Source organism: Lissotriton vulgaris, chromosome 10 (assembly GCF_964263255.1).
Source record: "Lissotriton vulgaris chromosome 10, aLisVul1.2, whole genome shotgun sequence".
Classification (NCBI taxonomy): Eukaryota; Metazoa; Chordata; class Amphibia; order Caudata; family Salamandridae; genus Lissotriton; species Lissotriton vulgaris.
The window spans coordinates 655,163,049-655,178,246 of NC_141698.1; the positions used below are offsets into that span (position 1 = coordinate 655,163,049).

Below are 15,198 nucleotides of genomic sequence, written 5' to 3' on the forward strand. Positions count from 1 at the left end.
GTCTGGTTTCAGTCGGGGGGGGGGGGGTTCCAGTGTCGGCCGGGGTGAGGGAATCTCTGTTTTGGTGCTTAGACGACGATCCTCTGTCCAGGGTTGTCCGTTTCTGTTTGTTCCCTCTCTGGTGGTCCCTTTGCGTGCCCGTCGGCGGAACTGGGGGTGCTACTATGGACACCACTTCTGTGCAGGGCTGATGGATGATTGCTCTGTTGTCTTGCTCCTCCTTTGCAAGGAGCTATGGCCCGTTCACTGGTGTGTCGCCTTATTTGTGTCCGGACGGACAGCTGAGTTGTTATGTCCTTCATCTGTCATCAGGGGGGTTGTCGTGTTCGTTTCCTCAGTTGTCTAAGTCTCCTCCTTTGTTATGTAGTGGGGTCACCGTTGGCCTCCCTGTCTGCAGTTTCCCTCCCGGAGCTTGTTGTGGCTGTTTGTCCGGGCTGGGTCTTCCCTCCCTGAGTTCTTGTCTCTGACCAGGGTGATGTTCCGGACATTGCTGAAGTGTTTTAGTTGTCCGGTGGTGGTATTGTTTGCGTCTCTGAACGTTACTGTGGTCCGTTGTTTCTGCATGTTTGTGCCTTATCAGCTGGCTTGGAGGGTGGATGCGCTGTCCTTCCTATGGCCCATGGGCCTGTTGTCTGTCTTCCCTCCAGTTCCCCTGCTTCCGGCAGTCTTGCAAGCACTGCCGCCTGTGGTTTCCTCTGTTGGAGTTAGCGGTACATTCGGGTTGGACGTTGCCGTGCCCCTTATTGGGCTCTCTGGTTCCTCTTCCGGTCCTTGGGTCTTTGGCCTTGGCTCTTGGACTGTGTCCCTGGTCCACTGTGATGGTTGTTCCTTGATGATTACGGTTCTTCTCCGGCTGTCCTGCCACCACTCCCCTTTGCAGTCTTACACTACGCCTTGGGTCACCTTTGCTTGTGGTGTTCTGGGAGCTGTTTAGTCTGTTGGTGGTTTGGATCCTGCTCGCGTCCTGGATATTTTAATGGGCGGTTTTGTTTTGGGCATAGCCTTTTCTACCCTCCGTGTTTGGTGGGCGACCGTTCCGGATTTTCTTGGACTCTCTTTTGTGTCTGTGGAGCCCTTGGTAGTTCATCTTTTCGAGTCTCTGGCCTTTCATCGCCCGCGTCCTGTCTTGTCTCCTCATCCGTGGGGTCTTACATTGGTATTGTGGTCTTTGCGGGGTGTTCCCTTTGGACCATTTGGAGTCGGTGGCCTTGTGGTTTTTGATGCTGATGTTGGTGTATTTTGGTGGCTGTTGCCTCTGCCTGACGTGTTGGGGGGTTTCCTGCAGGCTGCTCCTTCTTGGGGATTTTGGAGGATGGAGTGCTTTTGCGGGCTCTTCCTGCTTTGGTGCCTATGGTGGATTCTTTCATCTATCGGCTCTGGTGGTCCTCTCTTTCTTCTTCCTGTTCCTTCGTAGACGGGGGCCTCTCATTTGCTCCTTTTTGGATGTGAAGCGTGCTTTGTTGCCTTGCTGGTCCCACATGGCTTCTTTTGGGTGTTCCCCTGCTGGGCCAGCGGCCGTCTCTTTCCACTCTTTTGTCAGTGGCGTATGTTGTCCGGTCTGTGGTTCCCTCTCGTCCTCTTCCGGGGCGTTCTACTCGTTCTGTTGCTTTTCGTGGGCCGCCTTCGGGATTTTTCCGTGGGGGGTTTCGCTGGGCGGCCGCTTGGTCTTCCCCTCATACCTTCATGTTTCCTTCCTGGCTTGGGGTTGGTGCTTCTGTTGCCTTTGACTCTTCGATTCTGAGCTCAATGGTTTCTTGAGATGTGTGTCTCTCTCCGTTGTTGTCACTGGGATTCTTGTTGTGTGCCTTACGTGTGTGGGCTGTGATTCTTATCCATGAAGCTGATATTGCTTTGGTATCTACCCATTAGTAATTACTGTGGCGAGGAAGACCGACGAGGAGGTAATGCCCCGGTTACTTTACAGTAATCTTCATTACTCCGAGTCCTAGTCTTCCTCGCCACAGTTTAGTTTCCCTTCCCTCCCGGCCCTCTGTTGTGGCTTCATGTATACTGCTTGATTTACCGGGCGTGGTGTGGATCTTGTATCCTTTTATGTGATTGGTGGTTGCCACTGGGGGCCATATTGGAGGGATAGGGAAACTAGTATGATAACTTTGCTTGGAGTTTCTGTGGGAGCAGAATGCTCATTAGTAATTACTGTGGCGAGGAAGACTAGGACTCGGAGTAATGAAGATTATCGGTAAGTAATCGGGGCATTACTGAGTGATGCCACAGAAGTGAAATTCAAATTTATTTCACTGCTGTAACATAAGTGCAGTGATTAAGTCGATTTTAAACTCCATACTAATGTTAATGGTATGGAACACAACTGATTGACATTGGGTACATTAACTGTCCACAATTAAACTTTGCCATTATACAAGGATTCCAAGCAATGCTTTAAAAGTGTGCTGTGTGTACTTAAAGGTCTATAGTTGGATAAATATATTTTACCATTTGGATATAGGCTTAAATGTTCTACAGCCACAGAAATTGTGATATTGTGTTTTGGAATATATAATCTCCCCTTTGAACTTTGTGGTTATGTAATGCGGGCCATTTCCAGCATGTGTTTTATGGTTTTGCTATAAATATCAAGCAAAAGTGGCACTAAACAATATCATGGTATTATTATAATACATTTACTGTGTAAAAAAGTTGAAATATTATTTGTTCCATACAGGATATCCCCTGCAAACAAAAACCTTTAACTCTTACTGCAGCCGCTTTGCAAGATCACATTTTACATAATCTTCAGCTAAAGAATCTATCCTTAGCTGGGCCGCCTGGCACGAATAGAAAAATCCACAATAACTCTGCCAAACCATTAAAGAAAGAGAGAGTGACAGCGGTTGTAGATACCGGGCTAAGGAAGCCATGTGTAAACAGCAAGAAGAAGGAAGATGCAGAAAAGGAATATGTGCTTGATGCTTGTCCTCCACCATTAACGTTAGGTAAAGTATAAAATGTTTTCCATATTTTTTGTTACTCCATTACCCTGAATAAATGTAATCAAAAATAGAACTTGGTGCACGATTTTCACCAGACAACACAGTTATACTTTTCAAGACAAGAATGGTAATTTAAGTTTTAGTTAGCAAATAAGGAAAGAGCAAATTCTAGAGAAATCAAACTGAAACAACTATACTACAGATTGAATAACCAGATAGTTTAACTTTGAACAGAGCATTTATTTTGAATATTTATTTCTTATTACAGCATTGGAATGTTGAGCGCTCCATTGAAGACAATGGAGTGCTCCAGGCTTTCAATGGCTGGTAAAAAGAAGGAGCATCAACATTCCAATGTTTGTTCACAGCAATAGTTCTGAATAAAAGTCTCACGGATCCCGAGGGGATTTCTACCCCCTCGGGCTCTTTTAGGCGCTGTTTTACAAATTAGAACATCCTACCGTCTGGGAATATTCTAATAGCCTTAGAGCCCTCCGTAGCGGGCTCTACCATCCATTAAAGGCCCGCTCCCTTGTTAATGCTGGAGCGAGCCTTTAAGGTCCGGTAGAGCCCACTACGGTAGGCTCTAAGGCTATATTACAGTATTGGAATGTTGCAAGCTCATTCAGAGACAATGAAGTGGCTCAGGGCCAATAATGGCTGGCATAGGCATTGGCTCCAGTATGCCAATGCTCATCTTTCTGTTGGTGGGATGCTCTAGTAGCCTTATAGCCCTCTTGCATCAGGCTATACCGCTTGTTAAAGGCCCTCTTCCTCAATATTCGCAGTCAGGCTTTTATCAACCGGTATAACCCTTGGCAGCACGCTACAAGGCTATAATACTACCCTTACTACCACTGTACCTTCATATCTGTATATCAGCTTCCCAATGAGAGGTTTTTCCACCTGCACAAGAACCCCTACATGGATTAACATTTTAATTTTGATCAGTAGGCAAGAAACATTTACCTGAAGGGAGAAGCTTGGTCAGGCCGCACTCCACATTGTCAGTACTTTTTAGGTATGGCCTCACAGTGCTGCTGTCTGCATGACCTATAGTTTACGATACTCGTACAACGGGCTTTGGATCAACTGTTTTCAACCATTGACTTATTTGGGTTGACTCACTTTAGCTTTTACTGTGAGACTATATCAGTCTCACTTCAGTTCAGGCCAGAGGAGTATAAATCTCTCACTACATGCTATTGGCTGCTTAATGTATGATTCCTCGGCCTAGTGAGTGCTCTCATTGCAATCCATGAGGGGACCATTTTACATATGAAATAATTATGGTTTTTGTCACTTTCAGTCACATATGCATTTTAAAAACAAAGCAGTGCTTTTTATCTTTTTTCACTATAGAACACATTTTGAATGCTTTTGTCTGGACTTATTTTTGCAATATCTCTTGCTCTCATTGCCGGGCTGAAGACGGCTGGAATGCCAGAAACCGGTCCTCGGAAGCTTGTTTCCGGTCCAGGGAAGACATGGCTTGGCAGATCGGGCTGGACTGTTCTCATGAGGCACAGGGTCAGACTGATTTGCATATAGCCATGTCTGAACTGGGGTGGCAGAGTGGGCTAAAGAACGGTGATGGATTAAACCCAGATCGTTTGACTGGGTGTGAGTGTTTGATTGATTCAGATGCTCCGTCCATCACCACCCCCTTTTGTACCGCTTTTGGCCGCCATAAGTGTGGCAGGGTATGCTCAGACGTGAGTCCCTTGCTCACTTTGCCACTAGATTCAAGCAAGCCGGGCTGAAGACGGCTGGAATGCCAGAAACCAGTCCTCGGAAGCTTGTTTCCGGTCCAGGGAAGACATGGCTTGGCAGTTTGGGCTGGACTGTTCCCATGAGGCACAGGGTCAGACTGATTTGCATATAGCATGTCTGAACTGGGGTGGCAGAGTGGGCTAAAGAACGGTGATGGATTAAACCCAGATCTTTTGACTGGGTGTGAGTGTTTGATTGATTCAGATGCTCCGTCCATCACCACCCCCTTTTGTACCACTTTTGGCTGCCATAAGTGTGGCAGGGTATGCTCAGACGTGAGTCCCTTGCTCACTTTGCCACTGGATTCAAGCAAGCCGGGCAGAAGACGGCTGGAATGCCAGAAACCGGTCCTCGGAAGCTTGTTTCTGGTCCAGGGAAGACATGGCTTGGCAGTGCGGGCTGGACTGTTCCCATGAGGCACAGGGTCAGACTGATTTGCATATAGCCATGTCTGAACTGGGGTGGCAGAGTGGGCTAAAGAACGGTGATGGATTAAACCCAGATCTTTTGACTGGGTGTGAGTGTTTGATTGATTCAGATGCTTCGTCCATCACCACCCCCTTTTGTACCGCTTTTGGCCGCCATAAGTGTGTCAGGGTATGCTCAGACGTGAGTCCCTTGCTCACTTTGCCACTGGATTCAAGCAAGCCGGGCTGAAAACGGCTGGAATGCCAGAAACCGGTCCTCGGAAGCTTGTTTCCGGTCCAGGGAAGACATGGCTTGGCAGTTCGGGCTGGACTGTTCCCATGAGGCACAGGGTCAGACTGATTTGCATATAGCCATGTCTGAACTGGGGTGGCAGAGTGGGCTAAAGAACAGTGATGGATTAAACCCAGATCTTTTAACTGGGTGTGAGTGTTTGATTGATTCAGATGCTCCGTCCATCACCACCCCCTTTTGTACCGCTTTTGGCCGCCATAAGTGTGGCAGGGTATGCTCAGACGTGAGTCCCTTGCTCACTTTGCCACTGGATTCAAGCAAGCCGGGCTGAAGACGGCTGGAATGCCAGAAACCGGTTCTCGGAAGCTTGTTTCCGGTCCAGGGAAGACATGGCTTGGCAGTTCGGGCTGGACTGTTCCCGTGAGGCACAGGGTCAGACTGATTTGCATATATCCATGTCTGAACTGGGGTGGCAGAGTGGGCAAAAAAACGGTGATGGATTAAACCCAGATCTTTTGACTGGGTGTGAGGGTTTGATTGATTCAGATGCTCCGTCCATCACCACCCCCTTTTGTACCGCTTTTGGCCGCCATAAGTGTGGCAGGGTATGCTCAGACGTGAGTCCCTTGCTCACTTCGCCACTGGATTCAAGCAAGCCGGGCTGAAGACGGCTGGAATGCCAGAAACCGGTCCTCAGAAGCTAGTTTCCGGTCCAGGGAAGACATGGCTTGGCAGTTCGGGCTGGACTGTTCCCATGAGGCACAGGGTCAGACTGATTTGCATATAGCCATGTCTGAACTGGGGTGGCAGAGTGGGCTAAAGAACGGTGATGGATTAAACCCAGATCTTTTGACTGGGTGTGAGTGTTTGATTGATTCAGATGCTCCGTCCATCACCACCCCCTTTTGTACCGCTTTTGACCGCCATACGTGTGTCAGGGTATGCTCAGACGTGAGTCCCTTGCTCACTTTGCCACTGAATTCAAGCAAGCCGGGCTGAAAACGGCTGGAATGCCAGAAACCGGTCCTCGGAAGATTGTTTCCGGTCCAGGGAAGACATGGCTTGGCAGTTCGGGCTGGACTGTTCCCATGAGGCGCAGGGTCAGACTGATTTGCATATAGCCATGTCTGAACTGGGGTGGCAGAGTGGGCTAAAGAACGGTGATGGATTAAACCCAGATCTTTTGACTGGGTGTGAGTGTTTGATTGATTCAGATGCTCCGTCCATCACCACCCCTTTTTGTACCGCTTTTGGCCGCCATAAGTGTGGCAGGGTATGGTACGTCGTGAGTCCCTTGCTCACTTTGCCACTGGATTCAAGCAAGCCGGGCTGAAGACGGCTGTAATCCCAGAAACCGGTCCTCGAAAGCTTGTTTTCGGTCCAGGGAAGACCTGGCTTGGCAGTTCGGGCTGGACTTTCCCATGAGGCACAGGGTCAGACTGATTTGCATATAGCCATGTCTGAACTGGGGTGGCAGAGTGGGCTAAAGAACAGTGATGGATTAAACCCAGATCTTTTGACTGGGTGTGAGTGTTTGATTCAGATGCTCCGTCCATCACCACCCCCTTTTGTACCGCTTTTGGCCGCCATAAGTGTGGCAGGGTATGCTCAGACATGAGTCCCTTGCTCACTTTGCCACTGGATTCAAGCAAGCCGGGCTGAAGACGGCTGGAATGCCGGAAACCGGTCCTCGTGATGGATTAAACCCAGATCTTTTGACTGGGTGTGAGTGTTTGATTGATTCAGATGCTCCGTCCATCACCACCCCCTTTTGTACCGCTCATTGCGGAGGACCTTCATATCTTGCTGATTAAAGCAAGCAGTAGCAAAGCTTATAGATTTGGCTTTTATGTTGTAACATATGGAAATGCACGGATGTCTAAGTTTCTAAGTTGACTTTGCCAATTCTTGTTTCTCTTTTCGGAAGATGACTGGCCAAAGTAGATTGCAATTTTTGTGTTTCATTTTCAGATGACAGAGGCTTTTCTTTGTAAAGAACATTTTATTGAACTTTTCACCGAGTAAAAAGCACCCTTTCTATGAGAAAATCGAGAGATACTCCATTCCTGTAGTATATATTCTAAAGTTCCAAAACAGTTTACAACTAGGGGTGGGCGGAGCTCATGGAGTTTTACACTTTGTAGTTGCATAAAAACGAGATTCCACTCAGTTCCGCAAGCAGACAGAATCTTCACAAACTGCAACACGTGGCATGCAAGAGGGCACTGCTTCTTTCTGCCGCTCGAGTAGGTTTTCCTCTCAGGCTGCAGTTTTCTCTACATGAACGGTCAAATCCTGCCACAACTGCCCGCGTTGAGAAAATCTCACCGTGTGGCATTTTAGTGATAGAAAATCACGGTAGGGGCACCAATTTTTGCTCGCGAGCTGCGCAAGAGAAAAAACTCTATGCTGCTTGGCAGAGTTTTGCCGGAGCTCTGCGACACTCTAGTAGCATGTAGTGAGCAAAACTCAGCGAACTCTGCTGGCAAAGCGGAATTTTCCTCTCACCCCTATTTACAACATTGTTTGCAGTTCACTCTGCGCACCCTTAACCACGCCCTCCCGATGTGACAAAGCAACTTTGTTTCACCGCCGAGGCATTCACTATCCAGATATAACCTCGCCCTACTCCCCTGGCTTCCTTGTTCCACTCTGTGGAATAACACCTTCCACTTCTTCGGTACACAGGACAACAAGTTTATTGCCCTCAGTCATGTTGGCAGTTGACACAAAGGAGCACCTTATAAGAGGTTACTAAGTTAGGGACCCCCACTGAGATTCAGACTGAAGGAGAGTATTTTCCAAATTGCTAATAGGTTTCTCAGTTGCAAGAGTGTTTCTCAGCCACTGTCCTAGAGTAGGGGGGTTCACCTTTTTTCCAGAGTGGTGCAATGGCCAGTATGGCCTCCCCTAAGCCTTGTAACCCAATATACCACGCTGCTTTACCTGTGCATTTGTAAATGTCTGGTCTAATGCCTTTGGATCAAATGGAAATCCCCATCTTCTCCCTTAAGGGCACCATTTTAGGGTATTTCAACCACATATGTAGTATGATTCTCACCATCCACATCCAGCTCAGCAGTAATTTAAAGCCGTAGGTTACATCCTGTTTACCTTCAGTGTGGTGTAATGCCAGTCCTGTATTAGTTTGCAGTGTATCTCCTCATTTCACCAGATAATGGAACTTTTTTATGTCTTGTCCGGGGAGTTCCCATTGCTCCAGTTCAATCTGAGCATTCAGGTATCTGTTCCACCGTCCCCTGTATTCCCATTCCTCTGTCTTAACCACTTCCATTAGAAAATGTATAAATATTCAAATTCACCCCGTTTTTGGGGAAGAGCTTGCTTATTGTTTTCTCAAAGAGAGGCTTACCTCTTTTAATTCAGTCTGCATCACTCAGTGTTGAGGTTGTGCATATATCAGTCTCTTTCTTTCAGCCCAAATTCAAGATTAAATGGCCGTATCATCCCCCATGAAGTAAGTCTGAGATTTTCCAACACCTTCTCTTTTTCAAGTCTTGAAAAGGGCCTGTCATCAAGGTAGCAGTAACGTTTGGATCTTAGTGTATGAGAGTATGTGGAGATGTAAATGTGGTCAGTTCAAGATTTTCTGTTGCTGGATCCCAAACATAAAGAGTGGTGATCAGAGAAGTGGATAGGTAAGTGTTAGGTGGTCCGTTCCACTTGTCTAGCTAAATCTTGTCCGATGTGGGTAACCCGAAATTGTATGGTACTTAAAGACCCATATCTTAGCTGTTATTACACTCAATTGAAACGCCCAATAATAAGCCTTGAAATCAGTTAAGAGCCAAACCTTCACTATCCCTATATTCCTGTGGTATATTCTTAATGGAAACCAGCTTCTCTCCCTTTTCCAAATAAACCCGGTTGATACTGCATATTGTTGAAACTAATTTTCAACCTTTATAGGAAAGGCTTGAAACAAGTACAGCACCCATGGCAGAACAGTAATTTATTATGGTGCCTATGCTACCTATACAGGGGAGCATTAGGTTCTTGCATTTCCCAAGATCACATTTGACCTCCATGAGCAGACATGTCTAGTTTGCCCCATTTTAATTGGTTGATTCTGAGCATAATCTGTATGCCTTAATACTGTATTCATTTAGGGACCCAACTAAATGGCAACTTGGCTTTTAAGGGGTGCTTCTCCTGGACTGGAAATGTCAAAGTTAAAACCTTTGACTTATCTATTTTTACTTTTAGTCCTGAAATCTTTTTGTATCGCCTCAGTTTGACATGGTGATCGCACCCTGGTGTTCTGCGACAGCAGGAGGCTGGCAACCCCCTCATCGGCACCATGACGCCTAGCGTACTGTGAAGGCTGGTCGGGCCGTGCTGGAGGCGCTCTGGCCTCCTGTAGAGAAGGCCAGTGCTCAGAGGTGTGACTTATCCCCTCTTCCTTACCTCGTTGGAGACTCCATGCCTCCCTGCTTCACCTCGCTTGAGGACTCCCGTTCTCCCCTGCGACATACTGCCTTCCACAATGGCCAGCTGCATACTGCCTCTGCGACAACCAGCTGCACTCAGAATTGCCGTTTCCATCTGCTTGCGGCAAGTCAGGACGTTTGTAACGCCGACAACAGGAAAGTGGAGGAATTAGTGCTCATCTTTAGCACTGTCATCAGATTCCTGGACTACTTAAAGAATCACATTTGAATTTATGAAAATATCGTTTTTAAGAAGCTTTTTGAATCCACAACACAAATAAAAAAATCTTTTAAGAATTGGACTCCGGCATTAAAGAAAAATCCCATATTCATCATTATGGAATATTTTACTTACTAGTGTTATGAAACACTGAATAAAAATACATAAACCCTACAGCTTTGAACCTTGTTCCGTCAGACCATCAACTTATGGTGCGACTAAAAAGTTTTTTCTAAGTTTATATGTGGCCTTCCTGACGAAGACGCAGCTTGGGTCGAAACGCACGTCGAAGACTACTATTTTCCTTGCCACAGGAAACGTTATAATTAATGTGAATTGCTGATATTTGTTGTCATGAAAAATGCTGTATTTTAACAAACTGTTTTTAAGAAATGAAATGTTATGCTGATTTATGTATATGAGATGCTAAATAGATACTAGCTTTATGCTAGGTCATTATTATTTTTGATTGTGTTTGTATTCTGAATAAATATGTGTTTTTAACTTGATATTATTAGTTTATATTGTTATACTTCAGTTGGTTTCTACAATCTTTCTGCATTTAAGACCAGCACTGAAAAATATTGATCTAAGACACATGTGTGACCATTTGATTGCCTGGGGATTTACTTCTGACTTACATAGTCCCTGCCTTAGGAATTGCCGTATCAATTCTTCAGGGGGTCCCAGATATTTTCCAATTGGACATCAGAGTATAGCCATGTTTTGGCAGTGCCATATTATCATGTCCGTATTCTCATTACCCAAACTATTTAACTGCCAATATGTGCATGTGAGAATCAAAAGCTAAGTCTTAATTTGTTCAAAGTTTGATCAAAGTTTAGTTACTTCCGGCATTAAAGCCCGCGTTTAAAGCAAATAAATAATAATAAACTACGTAACCTATATTAAAAATACAGTCCTAGCACCCCGCTATCACTTACTTCAAAAGTAGGTTAGGGCCGGCTCCATGGCGTGGCGTCCTCTGTGGTCGAGAGAAAGTAACTCTCAAAACCACTGTTTAAATAGCCCCTTAATTGATTACACACATAAATCACCTGGACTACGAGCAAAGGCGAACAGTGCCTATCCACATTTAGGCAGCACCATTTTGAAATGTCTGAATTATATTATCCAGAACAGTAAGTTGTATATGATGCAAGCATACTACATGAAATACAATGTATCCGTATTTTATATCCAATAAAAAAAGAATTATATGTCAGTAATGGGCAAACCGATCGTTACAGTTTCCGTATATATTGTTCCTTGCCCGTTTTTTATTTTATTTGTTTTTGATCAGAGTTTTCTGTCCCCTACGTTCGTAGCAGCTTTATTGTAATAAAGCCTCAACGGCTCAAAACCAAGACTCCATATCACTAATATACTTTGCGCTGTCAATCATCGACAAGTTACTCCTATTTGGCAGCGCCATTTTGAAACGGTAAAAGTGGCAACCGTATGATGGTTGTAACCATTCATTTGTTTTAAACTAGTAATGACAACGTTATGAAATACTGAATACAGTTTCTATGTATTATGCTGCCCGCTGGTATTTTGTTTATAAATGAAAAGTAACTATTTATACATTTTAAACTAGTAGTAACAACGTTATGAAATACCGAATATAGTTTCTATGTATTGCTGCCTGCTCGTATTTTATTCATAAATGAAAAGCTACCTAACATTCACGTATATTACCAGCCCTACTCCACGATGTATCTTAACGGCAGGTTGCTACTGCTTGATCTCGCCATTTTAAGATGGCAGGTATATTAACCGTATGTTCGCTATGGCCATCCATTCGTTGCAGACTATTGATAACAACATGCGCTAATAACAGGCCGGTTATCTATTTATTCTGTATGAATATTTAACACAAATTACATATCACGCTAAAAAGTCACTTGACTATATTGGTGTTATGTGAAACACACAATATGTCTTCTAAATTATGATTTTTTTATAAAACTAATTATATTAATACATTTTAAGTTCCCACTATATAATTTACCTCTATTGTTATTCCTGTTGTTACAGACCTTGCTGCAAACAGAAGCTGATTTTAATAGACATAAACTTGATTTTAGGGACTTTTGATTATTCACACAAATATATTCCACTTATTTTTTAGTTTATTCATATTTAGTCATAGTTTTAGCCGCCCAGAAAAGGAACAAAGGATAGTATATTCTTTATAGGTCATGACATCAGAATTAAATGCACGACCCGAGTTTGAGAACTATAATATATATTCATTTATCTCTGTATATTTAATTAAATATTCAGAAAGAGATGATGTTATCGGGTAAGATAAGGAATCAAAAAATAATGAACAGACAACTTGTTTGAAAACCAACAATGATAAACAGCTTATTAAAACACTTAATAGAATTAGGAGTGAATGGCCCTTCTACATTTCTATAGAAAATGATGCAATTCAGTATTAGTATTCAGTCCTAGAACTGTGGTCCTAAGGCGACAAATCCAGCCCACTTCAGCCTTACTTAATGCTAATTCCCTGTCACCACCCCTTGGAGGTGCCTGTATGTGTTCCACAGCATGGAACCAGACATTATTTTCGGAAGGATGTTGTTCTTGTATATGAACTGCCACTGGATATCTCCCATCTTTATTTTTGCTGGCTCTTATGTGTTCCTGAATTCTGTTTTTCAAACGTCTGATACTACTGCCTATGTAGATTTTATTACAGGCACATCTTAGTATATACACCGTGTATGTGGTATTACAATTAATGAATGTTCGAATTACATATTCCTTATTCGTGTTATACTTGAAGTTGATTTTTCTATTCAGGCCAAATTTGCACGTCACACAGGTGCCACAAACAAAAAATCCAGCCGGTTTGTAGGGCAACCAGGATGCAACAGTTGTATCATTTTTTACTTCTTTAATGTAGCTGGGACAAAGAATTTTTTTCAGATTTGGTCCCCTCCTGTATACAACTCTAGGTTTTTCTGAGATCGTGCCTGATGGCATCTGGCCAGATGCTATCATGTGCCAATTTTTGCGTAGAATATTATAGAAGTGGTCACTATACACATTATATTCTGTTATAAACAGAAATTCATCCCTTTTGTTATCCTTGCCCTTGTCTCGTTTTTTCACATTGGTCCTCAGAGTAGTTTTGCGGGCTATTGATAGAGCCTGTGACTCTGCTTTATCCAAGCAGTTTTTAGTATATACTCTATCTCTGAAATCCCGTTTTAAAGTTTTAATATGTTTGTGAAAATGATTTTCCTCACGGCAATTGCAACGGGCTCTTATCACCTCCCAATAGGGTATTGCATTGATAGTGCCCTTGGGATGGGCACTTCCAGCGTGTAAGATACTATTGCAAGCTATTACTTTCTTAAAGATGTCACTCTGTATTTTGTTCTCCATTGCATACAGTTTCAGATCTAGAAAGTCAATTGATTTTGTCAGAGAAATTCAGGGTCATCCTGACATTGAACCTATTTTGATTTAAAAACTCATAATAGTCCAATAGTTCTTTAATCCCTCCATTCCAAATCATTAGGACATCATCTATGTATCTACCATAGAATATGATGTTGTCACTCCATCTCTGAGAGCCAGGTCCCCAGGCATGCTCCGCCTCATACAAACCCATAAAGAGATTTGCATAAGATGGAGCAAACCTGGATCCCATGGCTGTACCCTGTTTCTGCAGGAACCAGTCCCCATTGTGCAAAAATGCATTCATGTCAAGGATCATCTGTGTCATTTCAATTAGCATTAAAGTATGCTCCAAGTTACTAGCATTCTGTTTGTACAAGAAATGCTTGAGAGTATCTACACCAGTCACTCTTTATGCACGTGTATAGACTTTCCATGTCAAACGTTACAAAAAGTAAGTCAGGGCTGTCCCATATGAAGTCATCCAGTTTACAGAGAACATCCCTACTGTCCTTCAAATAGAAAGGTACGTTTTTAACAAAAGGCTGAAGGTACCCATCCACATATTGGGAAAGATGTTCTGTTGGTCCCCCATTTCCAGATATTGTGGGCCTTCCCGGTGGGAACCCCTCCCCCCCCCTTTATGAATTTTGGGGAGGGTGTAGTTGCAAGGGTGGCGGGAATCATGCACTTGTAAGTATTTGTACTCTGTGTTGGACAGTAAACCTGATTCATGCCAGTCTTGTAAGCTCGAATTTACATTCCGTTCAATTTGCCTAATAGGATTTTCATTCAATTTGGTGTAGCAGTAAGTATTGGATAACTGTCTGTCAATTTCTTTCAAGTAGTCTGACTGGTTCATCAACACAATGTTCCCCCCTTATCCGCTTCTCATATGACTATTTCATGATCGTCTCTTAGCGAGCTTAAGACATCCCTGTCATTCTTAGAAATGTTGTAATCATGTCTACAGTGGGTATTTGACATATGTTTGTCCTCTAGCTGGTGCAGTTGTTGTGTCACCTTGTTGTAGAACTCATCAATACATGCATCCTGTGGTCTAAGGAGCAGAAACTTAGACTGAACCCTTAAGCCACTATCTGCTGAAGTATCCTCAAAAATCTCTAGAGATCTAGCAGTATCAGTGATATCAACGTTTTCATCTTCTTCATTTAAAGGAGACAGAAGATGGGTAACATGTAAATCGGCAATAGTTAGTTAAGATATACTAGACTTATTTGACGAAACATTCTGTACAACTGGATGATGTTCCAAAAACTTTTTTCTGACAAACCTAAAGAGATCGACATGTAGGTCAACAAATTGCAAGCATTTGTCACACAAAAATTCAAGCCTTTTTGTAACATAGTTTCTTCATAGGCAGTCAAATTTCTATCAGAGAGATTAACAATACTTGATTTATTCATTGCAAAATCGTTATCAACAGTATAATTTATTTCTTCACTAGTTTCTTGCTTTGTAATCTTGTCTGCATGCCTGGTTTTGTGTTTCTTCCCTCCCCTTCTGATTCTGAATTTAGATTTTTCTTTCTGTTTCCCAGCCTGTAACGTTGTACCTCTATTAAAAAAAAGAGAAGATGTTGTTGTCTCTTGCTTACTAGTGCTCTCCCCTGGATCACTATCTATAGAAGAAAGTGAGGTGCTACTTGAGGACACACTTATGGGCTTTTCACTACTGCCCTGACCTTGTACTTGTTTTGAAG

General features: G+C 43.6%; 1 protein-coding gene across 3 annotated transcripts in view; it reads left to right on the forward strand.

Moving 5' to 3' along the window:
* RNF32 (ring finger protein 32) overlaps positions 1–15,198 on the forward strand; it is a 347,542-nt gene that overhangs the window by 82,569 nt on the left and 249,775 nt on the right. For all 3 annotated transcript variants that reach the window (XM_086941487.1, XM_086941488.1, XM_086941489.1), the window contains exon 3: positions 2,684–2,954. In XM_086941487.1, the coding sequence (XP_086797613.1) occupies positions 2,684–2,954 (271 nt within the window). The remainder of the gene's footprint in view (positions 1–2,683; positions 2,955–15,198) is intronic.